We start from the raw sequence: 20,919 nt of genomic DNA on the forward strand, positions 1-20,919 counted from the left end.
GTGGTATGATGTCGTTCTCAGAAATTATACGTACAATTTTATTTTGAAGGAAACATATTTTTTTAAGATGGGTTTGGTATGTGTAAGCCCAGACCAAATTACAATAATAAAAATATGGCAGGATTAGAGAGCAATATAATGTACGTAGGACCGGTTTTGGAAGATAAAAGCTTACTTAGGCGATATATATAATTCCGATATTTTTCGCTACCTTGTTTTCAATTTCATTTATGTGATGTGACCAAGTTAAATTACTGTCAATGATAATACCAAGACATTTGTATTTTCAACTCTGAGAATAATTTGGTTATTAAGCCTAACTTCAACATGATTAAAATCTATATGCCTTGTAGAGTTACGGAATATAATGTAATTGCATTTTTTTACAATTGATTGTGGGTTTATTTGCACAGAACCATTTACAGACATTACTCAATTCGGTATTAACAGTTTCACACAAGTGGTAAAGATTTTTATCAGAATAAACTCTGTTTGTATCGTCAGCGTACATGATAAAGGAAAGAAGGTTTGATGAACGATATATGTAATTGATAAATAAAATAAATAAGAGCGGGCCAAGTAATGACCCCTGTGGAACTCCGCATGTGATAGTCATATATTCGGACTTAACAGAGTTATTGCTTACGATTTAAGAGGTAACGAGAGAAAAGATCAAGGGCAGTCCCACGAATACCATAGTTATTTAGTTTTGATAAAAGTATAGTATGATCAATCGTGTCAAACGCTTTTGACAGGTCAATAAATATTCCAATCGCGAATGAATCGCGTTCAATAGAGTCAGTAATTTTATTAGTTAATTCAAGGAGAGCCAGTTCTGTTGAATTGTCACTACGGAAACCGTATTGAGATTTAAAAAGACAATTATTTTTTTTGAGAAAGTTATAGGTCCTTTTATAAATAACCTTTTCCAATATTTAAGAAAAATAGAGAGGACTGATATGAGCCTGTAATTATTAACCTGTTCTTTATTACTGGTTTTAAAAATTGGAGAAATTCTTGCAGTTTTCATTTTATCTGGAAATATCCCAGAGGCAAGTGATAGATTGAATATATGACACAAAGGTTCGCTTATTAATTCGATTACAAGTTTGACAATCTTAGGAGAGCAATCATCTAGACCCCGGGGCCTTGTTGTTACCAAAACGCATGACAATATTACATATTTCACGTTGGGTTACCGGACTGAAAAACAATGATTTAGAATTTGGTTAAGATAGACGCGTTTTGAAATCTGTTTAATTTTGAGGAGTGGTGTTAGCTAGCCTAGGACCTATTTCAACAAAAAAATCATTAAAAGTATTTGCTATTTGGAGTGGGTCTGTCGATACACTTCCATCACAAACTAAAGAGTTGGGGTGGTTTTTCTTTTTTTTAATTCAATATTGATTTGATCAATTGCCACGTACGGTTTATATTATTTTTATATTCTTAAAATTTACATTTATAATAACATTTTTTAGCCTGTCGTTTCAAATAGTTAACGTTTTTAAGAGTCTTTGTATTTAATTTCATTTCGAACTGTTGGTTTATGGATATATATTTTATAAAGACTGTTTTTATAACAAATAGATTGAAGCAAGCCATCGGTCATCCAGCATTTAAGTTTAATTTTCTTTCTAGATGTTTTTTCAATGGGAAACTGCTATCATACATTGCACGGAATTCGGTTATGAATCTTTCATATATGCTTGATTCGCATCTTGCATATCTAAAATGTCACCCCAATTTGAATTTTCAATTTCATTTTTAAATTTCGCAATATTTACTGTCGTAAAGCCCTACGAGGTACCGCGTGATCTTCGATTTAATTTTGATAACATTCATGTCGGTTACATGAAATATTGGTAAGTGATCTGACACGTCGGAGTATAACAGTCCACCTAAGGTATGTAAATCAAATTGATTTGTCAAAACATTATCTAAAAGGGTAGCACTTGTTTGTGTAATTCTGGTGGGCCGATGAATTATAGGGAGAATAAAATTACTAAAAAGACAGTTAACAAAGTTTTTAATTTGAGAACTAGAGTTATGCTTTAAAATATCTATATTTAGATCACCCATAAAAAAATATCCGTTTGTTTTCCCTGGAAAGACGAATCAAAAGGCTATCAAACTCCTCGATAAATTTATTAATGTCCAAAGATGGGGCTCTATACAAGGTTCCTACAATTATATTTTTCCCTGCGCACTGTTCCAGTTCGACAAATAAAGAGTCACATGTTGCTTCGCTTAAATTAAGGTCATTGCGTTCTAAGAAATTAAAAGATTCGTGGACATACATTCCAACTCCACCGCCTCTGGAATATTTCCTATTGTTACAAACGAACGTGTAGTTGGGCATATATGCCAGGGGACTTTCGAATCTTAGCCAGGTTTCGGAAATGGGAATTATATCAAATGTTAAGTCCAAAGAGTCAAGACAGGTTGTAATGTCATCAAAAGAATTTAAAAGACTTCTAGCATTGAAGTGAACGCTGGAAAATTTTCCACTGCTCGGAACATCTACATTCCCAAATATTTCATTGAATTCCTCAGAACTGTAGTATCGAGAGTCATTTGAACTTTCAGTAAAGAATTGGAAGTCAGGTTCAACATCATTGTTTTGGATAATAGTACTTTCATGTGCTAAAAAAGGAAAGAGGTAGACGAATTCAACAGACTTGAGAATATAGATGTTATACGTAGCCAATTTCATTACTGTCACAATACCTATAATTTTCAGAGATAAATCAAATCTTCTAAATGCACCAATAAAATGTATAGGAAAGGTCTATAGGCATGGTTGTAATCGACAATCCATGGTCTAGGGTAGGATTTGCTTGACACAGGGTGTGATACGGGGGGGGGGGGGGGGCAAGAGGCGACCACCCCTATGACAATCCAAGAAAAAAAAAGAGTATTTGCATCTCTATAATTACCTCTGTTATTAAACTGAGAAAAAAAAAATCATCACCATTAGTTCGTCTTTCCCCCTATCCTGGTGCTGCCCTTGGTTAGACTCGATCCATTCATGGGGGGGGGGGGGGGAGGGGGGGGGGCAAGTATCAATTTGTTAGTATAGGTAGTTGGTTTAAACTCAGATCACAAAGCATATCTTGCATGGGGAATACATAATTGTTTTTTGTTAGTATAGGTAGTTGGTTTAAACTCAGATCCCAAAACATATCTTGCATGGGGAATACAGGATCGGTGCTTGATCAGAATCGTAGTGGAAATTTTCCGTGTTAAGACGATCGCAGACATTAGAGATGATTGTTTGGCAGGTGATAATAAAGAACATAATTTGTTGTCATCAATATACCATAAAAGGGTAATTAATCTAGAATACTCGGTTCTGTGATATAAAGTGTTCAGATTTAGAGTTTTTTTAATTGCAGTTTTTATACATAAAAGGTAAACAGATTCTTCAATATGTGAGAAACATATCAAAGTCAATTTGAAGTATAAACATAATTACTTAAATGTTAAACAAAATAAAATGTCCTGGCTATTCGAAACATGTACATAAATACAGTGGAGTATATCACACCACTTCATTTTACTTAATATTGTGGCAATTAAATTTGAAGTAAATTGTCTCGGAAAGTAACCAAACTTCTTTTTTTTTCGATATTTGAAATATTTTGAATAATTTTGTTATAATTGGTTTTCGCCTGAACTACTTCCTCAAACTGAGATTAACAAGTATAGTGCCCTCTGATGGTCGCAAGATTAACATTCCGGCTGGTTTGGCCTCTTCCAGAGTCTGGAGTGATTTGATAGAGAACCTCCGAAGGATGTTGATCAGGATAACCTTGTCCTCCATCATTGCAAACTTTTGACCTGTTGATTTAGGGAAACCGAAGGTAAAATCCTAATCATATCTCGATATCATGTGTACCATTTCCTCTTTAAATATTACATCAGTGAAGAGCTCCAACAACCTCTCTATATTTTCTTTTATCTCACTTGCTGTTTATTTTCCTGCTTCTCCAATTAGAATTTTGATATTTTCGATTATTTACATCCTGAACTTTCCAACGTCCCGCCCTTTTCTCTTTAATACCAACATTCAGATATCAAAACACTTTTAAAAAATTAAAAATATAATACAGTAGTCCACCAGTCATTCTAGCATATTTAATCAATGTTTCAGGGAAGAAGTGTATGGTAATTATGGGGCATTGTTTTTATATATTTATATTTTTATTCATTTTCATACCAATGCAGTTTCTTGGTCCTGCAGAGAAAGGGATGAAGGAAAATGGATGTCGTTTAGCCGAATTCTCAGGTAAAAATCGATCTGGGTCAAACCGAGCTGGATCAGGAAACTGTTCCGGGTCACGATGGAGGGCATTGATAATGAGAAAGATTGCCGCTTCTTTGGGTATTACTTTACCATCTATATCAAATCAAAGGGCAATGACGAAGATATAAGTATCTAGAAAAATATGAATCAATTGACTTGAAAACTGATTTGTTAAGAGAGAGAAGGGGGTGTAAATGCCAGATCAATACACTGTTTATTTTGTTTGACAAGTTATTTTATTTTTCTATTACAATAATTTAAATCTTATTGTATTTTTTTTCTTCTAAATATCAGAAGAGTTGAATGAAGGGTGTAGCGTATGATGGGTTAGGATACAGCTCACCCCTCCATCATCTACATTTTTCTTATACCTGAATAGTGTAATCATGATACCCCGATATAATAAGGACCTGTCTCTGCCAGAAGTTTTATATAGAATTTTGAAAGAGAATAAGTTTACAAAACGTTGTGGTGTACTTACATCACTCTCATCTTATTATTTTTTTACATCTAAAGCAAACTTTTCTCCGATCTGAGATGTAGATCTCTCCACCAGAAGTTTTATATAGAATTTTGAAAGAGAATAAGTTTACAAAACGTTGTGGTATACTTACATCACTCTCATCTTATTTTTTTTTTTACATCTAAAGCAAACTTTTCTCCGATCTGAGATGTAGATCCCAATCTGAAACGAATACACCCTTACCTATGACTATGTCATCGTCAAGTTCCCTTGCAATTCCAGGCACAGGTGGGGTGATACGGAGTGTCTCCTTAACAACACGACTTAAGTATGGTAGTTTAGAGAGGTCATCTGAAGTCACTGGTCGATCAGATTTACCTTTGAATTAACAAGTAGGCCTACATATTATCACGGTTGTTGATACATCATGGCTAGTTTCTTGTGGAAAGTTAAATTTCAAATTTCGTTTCATTTCATCGATATCAAAATGAAAATGAATGTTAAATCAGCTTCTTTAGCAATTGTCCGTGCAACCTTTTGCAAATCATTTTGGTCGCAGTATATATTCTGTAATATAGGCTTCAAAATCCAATGATCTCGATAAGTCGTAGAAATGAAAATACAACTGCAACAGCTGTATTTATATATATATATATATATATATATATATATATATATATATATATATATTGACCGTCAGATAGACAGATTTTCGACACTTTACCAATTATAATTTATAATATTCGAAACCCACCTCCACCCGACAAAGGAAATTATAATTGGTATAGTGTCGAAAATCTAACGGTCAGTCGGATCGGGGTCGCCCTAGCCACTAACCTGTCTCTGTGGTCTAGTGGTTAAGGCACCGGTGTTCAAAGCTGGGGGCCCGGGTTCGATTTACGGCAGATACATTTTTTCGGCATCACCAATTTTTCCAAAGAGTAGATAGCTCTGGGGAACCTTGATTTAAGCTACGCCTAACATTGTTCTCTTCATCCATTTCTTTACAATATATATATATATATATATACTTACATCACTCTCATCTTATTTTTTTTAACATCTAAAGCAAACTTTTCTCCGATATGAGATGTAGATCTCTCCGCCAGAAGTTTTATATAGAATTTTGAAAGAGAATAAGTTTACAAAACGATGTGGTATACTCACATCACTCTCATCTTATTTTTTTTTTACATCTAAAGCAAACTTTTCTCCGATCTGAGATAGATCGGGGTATCATGTTTATATATATATATATATATATATATATATATATATATATATATATATATATATATAATATGGCGATCAGTGAGACTGGATGGACGGACATGGTTACATAATATATTTTGTGTAAGGGGTTTAATAAGATGAATTTATTTTAGCAAGCATTCTTACTTTCACTTTTGCATTTCAGAATATCTAGAACTTTCGTCGTATCAATAGTCCCATAATTCAACGGCTAGCTATATAACTTATTGTGTTTCCAGGAAAAATTATCTGAAACTGCTTTAAAAGAGTAACAATCCGTCTTCAAAAAGAGAGATGCATGTGGTTATGTACAAAATACGCAAATGAAATAAAATAGGATGGAAAGTACAATATTCTTTGGAGTGACGTACCAAAGACTTCATCTATTTCGTCATACAGACGAGCTTGAATCTCTGGATGCTGTCCAATATGCAAGATAGACCAACTAACTGCTGCAGATGTTGTGTCATGACCCTATGGGAAAAGATCAGAAATAGTATTCGTGCGTTTTAGGTAGAAGACTTTAATTATGACGCAAGCACCGTCTTGTGTGAATCTTCTTATTTTATTATAAATGTCAATTTCGTTAGTACGCCTATTATTTGTGGCCAAGATCTGCAAAAAAACATCTACAAATAGGGGTTTGTTAGGGAATAAATGTCTGTGAGTGATATTCTAATCGTCTTTTGTAAAGATCACCTTTGGGGCTGTAATTGCAACAGTTTTTACCCTTAAAAAAATATATTTGAATCGCAAACACATTTATATCCCAGCTGTACAATTCCTCACCTCAAACATGAATGTGTCTACTTCCTCTCTGATGTCATCAAGAGTAAAGCTGGGATCTTCACGGTGCATCTGAAGAAGAAGATCTAGGAATGCGATTCTTCTGCGTTTTCCAGTGATTGACTCGCTTTGGTCCGTTTCACTTATATTTGAAGGGATTTGATGGAGTCTCTCCTGAATCATCTAAAGATGTAACAAAAAAAAAGAAGTAGAATGAACAGAAATAACAAAAACTATTTCTATTTTACTTCATTTTTTTTTTTTTTGGGGGGGGGGGAGACAGAAATAATTATCCAACGGTTAGATGGAATTCTAATCTGGCACGATAATAAATGAGTGCATTTCAAGTTGTGCTAATATACACATTTTCTGTGAATCTTTCTGAATATTGGTGAAACACAAGTTACGCGGAATCGCAAGTTAAGATATAAGTGCCTTAAAAAACTTATGGTGTAATATCACAACTTTTTGGTAAGTATAATTTATGTATATTATTTGATAATTACCTCTTTGGTTACTTTATGAAGGACTTTTAATGATTTATCATGCTCCTTCCCTACTCCTAGTTTGTTATAAAGCCAGTCTGACCACCACAATGGATTCCTCATTCGACGAACAACAAGACGACTCATACTGCTCAAGAGGGGAAAACAATAAATCATGAAAACAATCATTTTCCCATTCAAATGGAGGGAGCAGTTTTCAATCATTAATTTTGGAAGACTTTTTCATAGGGTCATTTGAAGACTCGGTGTACCGTATGGGTACTAGTATTCAACCCGGCATAATTCAAAGATTTTGACATATTCCCCAAAATATTTAGAAATAGGGAATTTATCTTAATTTCATACTTTTGTTATTTCCAGGGTAATCTGTTGTCGATATTTTCTTTGTCAATCTGTCGACTGTATGCGCGGAGGATCGAATTATGCGGCGATGGCCTTTTGCACTGAATGGTACTAGTATTCAACCTAGTGAGGATTGATAGCAAATCTCAAAAGGGTTTAGATTGCTAAATTAGATCTAGATCTATGTAAGTCTCTGGCTTTGATTAATTCCCTGTTTGGTCTCATCTCAAATGGTGTAGTCCATAGTCGGATGGGACAAGGGCAGATTGAGAGACAGGGCCATCTTTTATCGCTAGGTTGAATACTAGTACCGACGGGTTGAATACTAGTACCAAAATCCGTCGCCGTATAATTCGATCGCCCGCGCACACAGTCAACTGGTTGAAGAAAAAAATAACGGAAAAAGAATAACCAGCATTTGCTCTTGGAAATAAGACGGGTCTGAAATTCAGGTAAATTCTATATTTCTATATATTTGAGGAAACTCTCCAAACGGGTTGAATACTAGTGCCCTTACGGTACATCAAAATGATACAAATATAATGATTATAGCGAAAATGATCATAACGATAATGATGACGGTGGCGTCTTTACTTGATGGTAAATGGACAGTATATGCATTGTGAATGAAGTATGGTAGCATCTTCTGTATTAGTATTATTGAACTTTTTCTTGATGAAAACATTATGATCAGTATGTTTAGGAATTTCATTTGGATGGGACCCTCAGTATGGTTTCATGAAGTTTTTCATGTAACTCACGGCCACTCTGAACCCCTTGGTCTTTTATTGTCGGAAAATTTCTATTACCATGGTATTAGTAAGTGTTGAATCATGTTACGTACTTATCAACGGCTCGAACGTATTCATTCTCACTGTTTTCTTGTGCATTGGTCCGCTTCCCCATGGCTGTATCTAAATATCAAAGATATAAGAAGGGAATTATTATTTCATGTTTTATGCAACGAGTACTTTGGGTGCCATTATTTTTTTCGTTGATTTCCTTTCTGAAAATGGCTTTCAACAAATTAATCTAATCAAGTAATAAGATAATCATTGTTCTCCAACAATACCGCAAGGGTAACACATGCAACAAGATTCAAGATTCAAGATTTATTCATTCCATTCGATAAAAAGATACAATTCATACATACAAATTAACAAATTTACAAGATTTACATATACATGTACATACAAATTTACAAGATTTACATTTGAATACAATACAATTTATACAAACACAGATATTGTATTGATTTCACATAATATTATATTACTAAACCAGAGTCATAACCACAAGAGCACCGGGGTGTCCTTAGTGATTTGACTTCAAGCTATCGTAAAGTTCACAAGGATTCATAAGGTACTATTTATTGTCGAAATGAATATTTTATATAAATGGAAATTTGCATTTTTAAATGTCATTGAACATACAAAATATAACTTAGAAAATGGACATAAAGAGTCAAACATTGACACTGAAACACTGAAATTTATATCAAATCAAAGGAATAATTAATTCGCTGAAGGCACTCCAGTCGTCTAGTGGTTAGTGGCCTGCCTATGAATTTTCTTAGGCAGACTTCACACAGCAGTTGCTGCGTTATAGCAGCGTTACCCACTATACCTTTGTGGTATTGTTGGACAAAATGAATATCTTATTATACTTGTCATCACTCAACGAATTAATTATTCCTTTGATAAGTTAATTTAGCATACGAAGATTTAAAGGGAAATCCAACCTTGGTCATAAAATGTCGTGTGAGAGATGAAAATAAGTTAAACAGAATAGTGAAAATTTGAAAAAAATCGGAAAAGCAATACGAAAGTTGTTTTAAAATTAAGATCATAAAATTCAAATTGGCAACTGGGTAAGTAAGTTATGACAACTGATAGGGACAACTTTCCCATTGGCCATGACTTAGTTATCAATGATTTGTGGTTTTCTACTAAGTACCGATTCCCCTAGGGTCGTTATTAAATTATAAAACAGATAGCATGATGTTTTATTTCCTCATGAAAGCAAAAATATGATTTGAAGTAAAACGTTTGAAAAAATACTATTTTAGCCATTTTATGTATTGGAGTGTAAAGAATACTTGTGCCTTACATCAGACTACATCACCAGTGTGACCAATTTGAAGTCTCCATTGGCATACTCATTACCAATTTCAAGGGCAACCTCCCTTTCGGATTGATATCCCCTTTTCATTTGCCAGATTTAGGGGGCAATCGCGTCCCTTTTAATTATCCATGTTATATTAGGGGTGGGCAAATAACAAATTTTTTTTCGAAACGGGTGGATTCTATGGCGATTTTGGCTACTGAACACAAAGCCGACAACCATTTTGACCTACGATGTAGTTTTATATATTGGTTCCTGCCATTTTTGTGAAAAATGGCGGGAAAATGGCATTTTTGCCCTATTTTCACATCAAACGGCATAAAAGGGGTGTGCAGTATTTCTTTTATATATTTTCACGGGTGCTGAGTTCAAATATAAGCATATCTAAAAGATTAGAAACATTATTATGGTGATATAGAAAAAAACTAAAAATTTAAGGAAAAATATTACAGAAAATACATAATTTGAGCTTGTAGTCTGAATGGGAATGGTGATCATTATTTACTGTTATGAATTACAGTTATGCACAAGACAGCAATGATTTATCTATCTGCAAGCCAACAACATTATCATCTGATATTGTATTAATTAATGCAATATATTTTCACTTTTTCCTTCTTTAAAAGACAAGTAGTATATAAATGCCTAATGAAAAGTTATGTTAGAACAGAGTTTTATTGGATAACATGCATATACATGTTCATTGACCTTAACTGACCTTTGACCGTGGTCATGTAACCTGAAACTCGTACAGGATGTTCAGTGATACTTGATTACTCTTATGTCCAAGTTTTATGAACTAGATCCATAAACTTTCAGAGTTAGGATGGTAATTTAACAATTACTCCCAACTTGGCCAAAGTTCATTGACCCTAAATGACCTTTGACCTTAGTAATGTAACCTGAAACTCAAGCAGGATGTTCACTGATACTTGATTAACCTTATGTTCAAGTTTCATGAATTAGGTCCATATAATTTTTAAGTTATGATGTCATTTCAAAAACTTAACCTTCGGTTAAGATTTTGAAAATAATTCTCCCAACATGGTCTAAGTTCATTGACCCTAAATGACCTTTGACCTTAATCATGTGACCTGAAACTCAGGCAAGATATTTAGTAATACTTGATTAACCTTATGTCCAAGTTTCATGAACTAGGTCCATATACTTTCTAAGTTATGATGTCATTTCAAAAACTTAACCTTAGGTTAAGATTTGATGTTGACGCCGCCGCCACCGCCGCCGTCGCCGTCGGAAAGTCTCGCTCTGCTATGCAGGCGAGACAAAAATGATATTGAAGCAGTTAAAAGAGGCAGATGCCCAAGACTGACTTTTTCAGAAAATCACACAATGATCATGACAATGGCACAACGCTCCTCCGTGTATTATAACTTTGGGTATGAATCGTAATTTTTTAAAAGCTAGGCTACATTATTAAAGTTACCGATGGATCTATTTCCAGGAACAATCTGCTTGACAAGTAGTGAATTTGAAAGCCAGGAGATATGGGATCTAGAAATGTTTGGCTCACTGTTCTGAAGAGGAGAATGCAGTACTGGTATATAGAATTAGACTTTCTTGCAACTGTACTGTTGAACATGTATTAACGAAATAGCACTATACAAGAAGGAGGAAAATCTTTAAGTATCTGATCATATTCCCCACTGACTGAAAAATATCAATATTAGCAATGCTCTTTAAAAAAGTGCTCTCGGATGAAATTGTTAATCTTTGGCCCGTGATACATGTAGCTCCATTATATTGTTTAGATAAGGAATGTGAAAGCTGTAGATTAAATTCTGTTTAAAGTTGAAGAAATCTGTGAAGGGCCTGAAAGGGTCACCATGAAACACACCTATATTAAAAGATAGTATATCACTGATGACATCAGCGCTCTATAGTGTAGATTATGCAAATGAGTAAAACTACAAGTAGAATGCATGGCAAAACATACATTTTATGAAAACCCTTAAGATCTAACAATATTTATGAAAAATGTACATTGATTTTCCTAAAGTTTGACAACATCCTCTGATATTTTCTGTTATTCATTCTGTTTTAATGCAGCTACTCTCCGAAGCACTGAAAATATCCTATACATACAGTGATTTTAGTAATAGTTTCAAGACCTATATGCGTCTGATATCCTGCATAGAAAGATTTTTTTTTTGGGGGGGGGAGGGGGGTGGGTAATATTTGGCAAAAAATCCATTAAAATACAGGTTCTTTAAATTCTAACAGTACAACCGATATATTTGAATTTGTCTTACCAAATCACCAAAAAAGACATGGTTAGACAAATTACAAGCCTTGTTGCATGAATATTTGCAGTCTATTTTCAGTCATTTTTACCAAAAATTGTGATTTTTCACAGAAAATAGACAGTATTAATGACCAAACATGTCTGTTTTATCTATTGTTGGACTCAGTGGCCATGAAATCATATATTTAGACATATACAAACTTCAGATGAATGAATAATTAAGGTCTTATGCACAAAAATTGCAATTTGGGGGCAATTTTTTTACCAAAAATGACCCAAAAATGCTGTTTTTCAACCAAAAGCATCATTTTAAATGACCTATCTTATCTGATTCACGTATTTTTGTGCTCAGTGACCATGAAAACATTTAGTTAGACACATTACAAGCCCTATTTGTATCGATATTCAAGGATTTACACATGAAAACACTGATATGGGAGGAATTGGGCGGCCATTTTAAAAAATCGCTTGGAACCAATATCAGACGTATTCTAAAACAAAAATACTCATTGGAATTGTGCTCAGCAGCCAAAATGGCAACAGAATCCACTCGTTTGAAATTGAATTTCCCCCAAAAGGTATTATTTGCCCACCCCTAGTTATGACCAAGAGTGGGTGCAACGTGCCGCTAAACAATACTTCTCTTATCAAAGAAAATTTGAATGAATTATTGACCTACTCTTCATGCCCCTTCATTTACGAAATCCTGATGGGCCCTGTCTTACAAAGAGTTGCGATTGATCCGATCAATCACAACTATGGACAGCCAGCAACGTCGACATCTATTATGCATGTTTTTCAAAATATTTTCCAACTATATGATGTATATTCATGCATTCATTGTTTTCATGAAAATTCACTGTGCTTCTTTTTGTTTACAAAGGACATTGTGCAAATTTCCTGTAGAAAAAATTATGACACTGATGGATTTCCATAGAGTTACGATTGATTGGATCAATCATAAGTCTTTGTAAGACAGGGCCCTGGTCATATCCCCGCTTTGTCTTGATCCTGCACGAGACGAGTTTTATAACATAATGGATGATGAAACTTCATATCATTATAGCAATTTACAAAAAAATTATCAAGATATCCACACAAACTTTATGAAGATTATGAAAGGTCAATTCCATCTCGCAAACAAATCGATAATTTTACATGCAGAAAACCAAACAAGCATTACACTAAAAAAATCATAAAAATCGGATCGTAAACCTGCATAAGGCGATGCGGGCATGCGGCAGTTTTACGTTTCACCTATTTTTCACAAAATGTACTTCAAGGGTGGTACGCAAATCTTTCGTATCTAATAATTTAATATCTTTTTATTAGATATTTACAGTTTACCTCCATTATCAAGGGTAAATTTTGGTTTGATTCATAGAGTAACAAATAAAATCACCATCTTTTATCACTTATAATGTTTATTGTATTTTAGTTGAAAGTTTCTATATCGTTAATCTGTATAGATTAAACAAATAAATAAATATTGACTTAATCTGGCTACTCCATCCTCCAAGGATGTCGTTAAAATATGACTTTGATTTCTCAGAAAAAAAAGAACGCTAAAATGTCATTACTTTCCTTTTTCACATCCGATTTTGATGAAATTCTAATCGTTACGTGTGTGTGATTTTTTTACCCATCAATCAACTTGTTTGGATCACTATTCATGACAATGGTACTATGCTGAAAAAAAGAAAGAAGCTCAGTCGAATTACCACATATGATATCCAACACGCAATTCGTGACCAGAGGAAAGATGTTGATTGTCTCGGAATCCGTTGCTAATTTTTCGAGTTTCTTGACCAATATGAAGCTCTGCTCATTAAATACCTCCACGAAAGATTGTAGGATGGAGAAATGAAAGGTTGGAGTGAGTAACTTTCGTCGATATGCCCACTTCTTCCCTGAGCTGCATGTTACAAATTTGTATATAAACTATATGATATACATGGTTATAGTATAAGCTGATAGGCTATGTTAAAAAAAAAAATCATGAAAAATGGTCCTCAAAATCACAAGACAAATCACAACTGATGACCTTAGGCCCTTGTATCGGTCACAACATTATCCGGGGACGATATTTTCATGACAGACAGAATTTTCAAAAATTCTTTTTGAAAAAACCCCCCAGTATTTAGGAACAATAACGTAAATGATCATAAAAAAAGCCCGGTGTAAAATGCATCGAAAACAGGACCAGTTATAGTGCAAGGGCTAGTTTCAAACTTACGCAAGAGTTTGAGATAAAGCGTCATAGATAAAGTCCAAGAATTTCACATAATATTTCAACAAATATGCTTTAAAGTGGATATATTTGTAAAAAATAATGAATCTAACACGAAAATGTGCCTTAGAAGTATATTTGGTTATCGCTAACTTGCTGTTAATCAAGATATAAAAATGATATCGAAACACACTTGCTTGTAAAATTCATGCCGTCCACAAAGTCATGCTTACAATAATACACACGGCTTACATTTAGTATTGAGCGATGTAAGTGATATATAATTCTAATATAGTGATTCCTAGATCCTTAGTAATATCTTACCTGGTAAGAAGACCCTGTCCTAGCCATGGTTCCAAGCATTTGTACTGGACTCCTTTACCAATGTGGTGGCTGCTATTCATTAACAACTGCAGTGTGGATATGAATGAACGGACCAATTAACATGATTAAAAAGAAAGTTATCAACCCCATTACCATCGAATCACAGGGGCGTTATGGGTATAATGACAGCAATAGGGGGTTTGAAAATGGGGGGGGGGGGAGGGGCTGACCATGCAAAAATCACGGTCAGATGGCAAGTTTTACGTTTTTGTTCCCAGTTTTGTAAAAGTGGGGGGGGGGGGCTGAAGCCCACCCAGCCAATCCCCCGTTTCCGCGGCCCCTGAGTACCCCCCCCCCGCCTTATCTATTCCATGGCCTGAATAATAAAATTGCGATGGATCCAATTAATTAAACAATTTTATTCGAATCTTTCCTTTTTAGTTGAGGACAAAGGACCTAGCAAAAAGAGGGGCATTGCATGGGGTCAATGGGAGGTAGATACACTGGGCATCTTCGTCATGGCGGACCAAGGTGATTCCCCTTTTTATGGTACTCAGAGAAATGTAGAAAATATACAGGCCATTTGTCACTTTCATCTCGATAATAATAGGGGGAGTGTAAGTATCGTGGAATAAAAATGCAAGAGAGAACACCGACCTCGCTGTGCTTGCTACTGATGATCAAAACAGCAGGTGATGGTCCATACCATACCCTTATTAAGCCTCCAGATTTTTGGCGATATTGCTCTTGTATTTTCCTCCCGAGCAAGTAATTTTCTGCAAAAATAATAAGCAATGTAAAATTTTTTTTTATTAGACTCTATACGATGTGGTAACGGTAATGTGGTCTGGACCAACTATTTTACGCTATTTTATATGAAATGAAAGCAGATGTGAACAATCTAATTTCATCTGGCTCCGTATATCGCTCCTCTTTCTTTCACTTGATTACCCCAAAATATGTATACTCCAAAATGTATGAAAGTAAAGAAAGAATTGTTAAAGGTTACAAAACCCTCTAATACACCTTTATTTTTCATTTCATTAAATAAAAAATGATCTAATTTTTTTTATGTCATCTTGCCCCACTATCAAAATACCTTGGTTTCTCTGATATACGTATCATTACACAAATCAAAGCTGTTGACCTACCTCTAGCATCACTCTTAAATAATAGTAAATTGCCGAAGATTGGCACTGCGGGAGGGCCCTCAAATTTGGAGATGAGGAAGTAAATACGAAAGAACTTTGCGATGTAGTAAGCCAAGAATACAGAGAGGGCTACAAGGCACACAGTAACACCAATTCCAGCGGGTAGCTCAGCCGCCATCTTGAAAATAAGTTTTTCTGAAAAAAAAGAATCATGCCAAAATTTATTGGATCAATGAAACAAACATTATTGCAAACACAATTGATTAATCCAGTAAAATATTACGAAAAGTTATCTCTGATAGATCAAAAATTGATATTTGATTATCTTATCTATCCGTGTGTCATAGAGGGAGGAGAGGGGGCATTTGTGGTATTCTTTGCATAATTATGACTAGTCCTTTGCCAGGACTGTTCTGCTTTTCAGTTGATCAATAACACAATCCTCGACCTCTACGCCCGAAATGAAAACAGCCCCACGATTTCCTACCCTCGTGAAAGAGGGGATAGCGCGATCACTGGGGATGGCGCGCAGGGGAAAATGAAGCAAGGGGAGAGAAATAACAAGTTAAGAAGGTCTTTACATCTCTGCAACAAGTTACTGCCTTGTAAACTGTTTCTTGAGATCATATTTACTTCACTACATGTTAGTAGCTATAAACTGCTAATAATCTTTCTTAAAGTCTCCCAGAGGGTAAACTCATTGTTTTCTCCTTGTATTACTTTTTTTTTTCTTTTACCTTGAATAATCATTCATCACTTTTTCTTGGTGTTTTGTAATACAAACTCAATGTTTGTTACTTTTGTGTGCTATATTTACCTTTCATTGTACAGTATATATTTACTCATCTACATATGTTGGTGCTCCTTTATGTTTCTTTTTGTGTGTGTTTGTGTCTGGGTGTGTACGTGCGTGTCTCTTTGATTGGCTACCCCAAGCTGTACTTTAGCATGTTTAGGTATTTGATGTATATTTTTCAAATTGATATTCCAAGATGTTTAAGGCTACTGAAATTCTACTTAGTATGTAACAAATTCAAATTATCTGGCTCCAAGTTCCCCGCTCTTTTTGCAGTTGAATATGTTACCATTTAATGAAATGGTCTCGCTGAATTGTGTTATTTTCATGTTTAAATACCAATCCCTGCATTGTTCTTTTTTACAAGAAACTTTTGTGGTTAATTCTAAGATTCATAATTATAACACACGTCAGAGACATCTTATTCACCAACCCTATGCTAGAATTAATGCTACATTGAAATCCTTCAGAACAATTTGCGTTAAAGAATGGAATATGTGTCCTGCTGATATAAGAAGTAGCAGTACCCTGTCTCGGTTTAAGAAATTATGTCATAAATACCTACTTGATAAATTTAAGACCAGTTGTTAGTTGCACCTGGGGGTGACATGTTTGGAGTGTGAATGTGTGTGTTTGTCTGTGTGAGTGTGTGTATGCTTGCGTGTGGGTAGTGTTCCTGTTGTGATCTTTAAATACCTTGTATTTTTTTTTCTTCTTTTCGTAGTTATTCCATGTTTGAGTAAAATATCTTATGCAGGGGCCCCTGATTACAAGCTGTGCTTCTTTGGGGTCCCAAACCTGTCATTTGTTTTAGTTCTTTATAATGTAACCATTTATTTTGTTTGTATTTTGTTCTCCTTTGACTGGTTTGAATAAATTCAATTCAGACTTACTGAATGATTGAACGAAGTATATTCATCGAAAACATAACACGCATATATTATAGGTTATTTTGCAATTTGTTAGGGAAGGGGTAAAATAGTAAAGTAAAACAAAACCCTTATCTTATGTCTATTTCATTCTTTATTCGAAGTGATGTGATAACCATGCAAATAATTTAGTTTTGTTACATTCAGTATATTGTAGTTTAAAAGACTATTCCACAATTTTTTCATCAGTGTTATTATTTTAGTTTCTCCGTTCTCGCCTTCTTACAGAAACTCGTACACATTAATGAAATTTAGTTTTATTCGCCGAAAGAAAATGACTATTATACTATAAATGAGTTAGGCCTTGATAAACAGATATTATGATTCCAGAATGAGTTTGTATTTGAAATATTTATTAGATTGTTATGGAATTAATGTGATTTAAAGTCTCTTATAAACGGATGAAATTGTGAATAATACTGTCCTAACTTGCCTTTATGTCTCATTAACGGCAATGATTTTGTCTATGTCATTGGTAACTCATCGTACTCTTATCTTGAAGTATAAAGTATACCTATATAATTTTGTACAAATATCCTCTGCTTCCAGATAACATGACCCCCCCCCACACACACACACACACACATACATTCACACCAGTGTATTCAAAAGATGCTTTGATTGGTTTATGATCAAAGTTATAACCATATTTTAAATATATTAGTATCATATAATTCATAAATAGACGTATTATAACCATACTCTAATATGATGCAGGTGATATAACATTTGCAATATGCTAAACGAAGGGATTTGTCATTGGCAAAATCTTGTCAGATTAGATTGAGCGCGGGAACGCCGGAGCGGCCGCGCAAAAGATTTTGCATTTTTTAAATGCAAAATTGGGCAATTTAGCACCTTGACCGCATTTAAATGAATCCACGCATTAATAGTAGTATCAATTATTTGACAATTATGTTGTTGCTTTCTTGAAAAGTGGCGAGGGGGATGATTGTACATGCCGACCCCCTCTCCGAAAAGTGGGGGGATGTATCCCCCATTCTCCCCGGATTTACGCCGTGTTGGGGGGGGGGGGGGGTCAGACGATGCAACACCTTTTGGTCTGCCCCCTCCTACCAGAGCCGTGCACTGCTTAATATAATGGAGTGTTTTAACCCAAAAGCAAGATCGTGTACCCTCCACTGGAAAGGATTTGTATGGTGACCCGAGAAGAAGTAAAAAGCAGGGGAAATATATATTAACATTTACTATATAATAATGGTAGACAATAATTATATGAAAATAGAGCAATTATACACTTACAGTTTAGTAGATAGAGAGATGTTCCCCCATGATGGCAAAGATGAAAATATTTCAGCTAAGTATGAGGCAATAGCAAGCATGCACATCCAGGGAATGCACAGCGCAGATCAAAATTCACTGGTTCAAAGGACTGCAATGCAGAAGAATGGCCAACATTCAAGTTCAACCATACGCAAGTTAATTCTTCATCAAGCTAATTTTTATTTCCTCCTTCCTGTATACGCGGATGTGAAAACCACATTTGGAAAATAAAATCTTTCACATTCCTCAATCCTATTCACCAAATTTCTTGATCACAGCAGTATCTACTGTCATTTTACAGGTTCCCCAAATCTCTGTATCGATGAGATGTCTCATGAAGAATGGACAAACCTAAGTATCGTTGCATGAGAAAGGCGTGGAACCAGCAGAGACTTGGCCTTTAACCCATCCATTTCTTGGAACGATTCGTAACTATTGATGACACTTGGGTTCTTCACTATCAGCCTGAGATCAAGTAGTAGTCTGATAATAATGGAAGCATCTCATGTCATCAACTCCAAAGAAGGCCAACTCAAGTTTGTCAATTTTTCATCAGACACTATATGATACAGGAACCTGTAAAATCAGATTAGAAATTACTATGACCAAGAAATTTGGTGAGTAGGACTGAGAACAAAAAGATTTTATGGAGTAAATTTGGTCCTGATGGCTCAATCCTTTCTATATGTTAGGCTCAAAACCTTTCAGTCGCCCCTCGTAGTATTTACCCTGGATAAGCTACACTGAAATCTAGGTCAGCCATAAACAAAGTCACATGGGGCGTCAAATAAAGAGGCGTTGGACCAGGGTAGCAAAATAGAAAAGAGCGTATATAGGCCCTAAGAGATATTTATTCTGTAAGGTAGGCCTACATGTTTCAGGCTCAAATTCAATCCCCTCTCTCTGTCTATCTCTATATTTAACCCTCCGTCCCTTTCTGTATATATTTAATGGTGTTGCAGTACAGTAGGCTTAAATCTACAACTTACAAAAAAGTTGGTGTTGCGTATAGGCCTCCGCATCTACCTTACAATTTTTCTTGTGTCTGTGAAAACATTCATTTTGTTGCAATTCCCCGCCACAAAGGAAGACTCCCGAATTGATAATAATCGTTATCATGATAACGCCCTGTCAAGCAACATAATATAAAAACAAATATCATGAATATCATGTTTTATCATTCCAGGTGCGTCACAAAACCATTGAACATTTTCTCCTCAAACAATCATGAATAATCACATCTTTTTTTTTTATTGGAAGGGGGTGCGAACCCCCAACCCCTCCCCGTTTTTCCCACACTGATTTATGAAAAGAGAAAGCAAGTTTCGTTTTCCGTCTCTCACATAAATACAGAATCACGAATACTGACTGTGTCCTACTTTCTATATGACATTGTAAAAGTATAGAGCAAAGAGAATAAATTGCGGATGACTGTGCAAATATGCATGACAGGTTTTTAGTGTGCTCATGCAGGCAAATCGATAATGGACCCCCTATCAGACTGCACATTGTATATTGATATCGCGTGATTGATATGACAAATCCAATAATCTTCAATGTGTTCACAAAAGCAGTTTTATGTCATGTAGAAGTGCAACCCAGGATAAGTTTTAGACGACGAATATTGCAATGAATAGAGAAAATAATCTGTTTTGGGCCTTAAAATCGTTGATTGTTGAGGGGTGAGAAAACGGGTATGAATTATTCAATTTGGTTTATTAAAAAAACCGATCCAGGTTCGCGGAAAAAATGCCGAACTTAATGAGGATATTACCAAATTACCTCAACCTCCATTGAAATGTTATACGTATTGAATGAATATATCAATATAAACATCATAAAAATATCAAGATCAGTCAAACAAAATTGTGTAATACATAAAATTCTAAGGAATAACATGATTGATTAAAAATAAATTTTCTCTCATCTGATGACTTACGCTTTACATGACGTATAGCACCGTATGTAAATTAAAATTGTTTAAACTTGTACTGATTGTGATGCGAAAGGTAAACATGTGTAAATGGAATATATTTGCTTGACCTATATAAGTCGGATATGAATGAAAAAGAACATGACGATAGATGGATAAATTGTTGAATATATATATACAGTGCGTATCAAAAAAAAAGTTTAAACTTTGAAAAACCCCTGGGAATCG

At 34.8% G+C, this 20,919-nt stretch overlaps 1 protein-coding gene across 2 annotated transcripts; it reads right to left on the minus strand.

Annotated features, from left to right (window-relative positions):
• Positions 1-1,408: 1,408 nt before the first annotated feature.
• Positions 1,409-19,468, minus strand: LOC129266044 (cytochrome P450 4V2-like). Of its 2 annotated transcripts, XM_064101867.1 has the most exons (13): positions 19,365-19,460; positions 18,738-18,951; positions 15,750-15,944; positions 15,256-15,374; positions 14,599-14,684; positions 13,766-13,959; positions 8,502-8,571; positions 7,316-7,442; positions 6,813-6,992; positions 6,395-6,497; positions 5,016-5,150; positions 4,223-4,402; positions 1,409-3,843 (listed from the first exon to the last, which is right to left on the minus strand). In XM_064101867.1, exons 3-13 carry the CDS (start codon positions 15,925-15,927, stop codon positions 3,680-3,682), a joined length of 1,536 nt encoding a protein of 511 aa, XP_063957937.1. In that variant the 5' UTR covers positions 15,928-15,944; positions 18,738-18,951; positions 19,365-19,460; the 3' UTR covers positions 1,409-3,679. The 2 variants fall into 2 exon arrangements, with proteins under 2 accessions (XP_063957937.1, XP_054759900.2); XM_054903925.2 differs by having other exon boundaries at positions 18,738-19,468.
• Positions 19,469-20,919: the final 1,451 nt, after the last annotated feature.

Source organism: Lytechinus pictus, chromosome 7, assembly GCF_037042905.1.
Source record: "Lytechinus pictus isolate F3 Inbred chromosome 7, Lp3.0, whole genome shotgun sequence".
In the NCBI taxonomy this organism is placed as follows: Eukaryota; Metazoa; Echinodermata; class Echinoidea; order Temnopleuroida; family Toxopneustidae; genus Lytechinus; species Lytechinus pictus.

Coding starts and splice junctions, on each gene's coding strand:
- LOC129266044 (XM_054903925.2), bottom strand. CDS start 15,927: ATGGCGGCTGAGCTACCCGCTGGAATTGGTGTTACTGTGTGCCTTGTA. Junction 14,685..15,255: donor TCAGTAGCAAGCACAGCGAG/GTCGGTGTTCTC, acceptor TCCACACTGCAG/TTGTTAATGAATAGCAGCCA. Junction 7,443..8,501: donor TACGTTCGAGCCGTTGATAA/GTACGTAACATG, acceptor CCTCTTGAGCAG/TATGAGTCGTCTTGTTGTTC.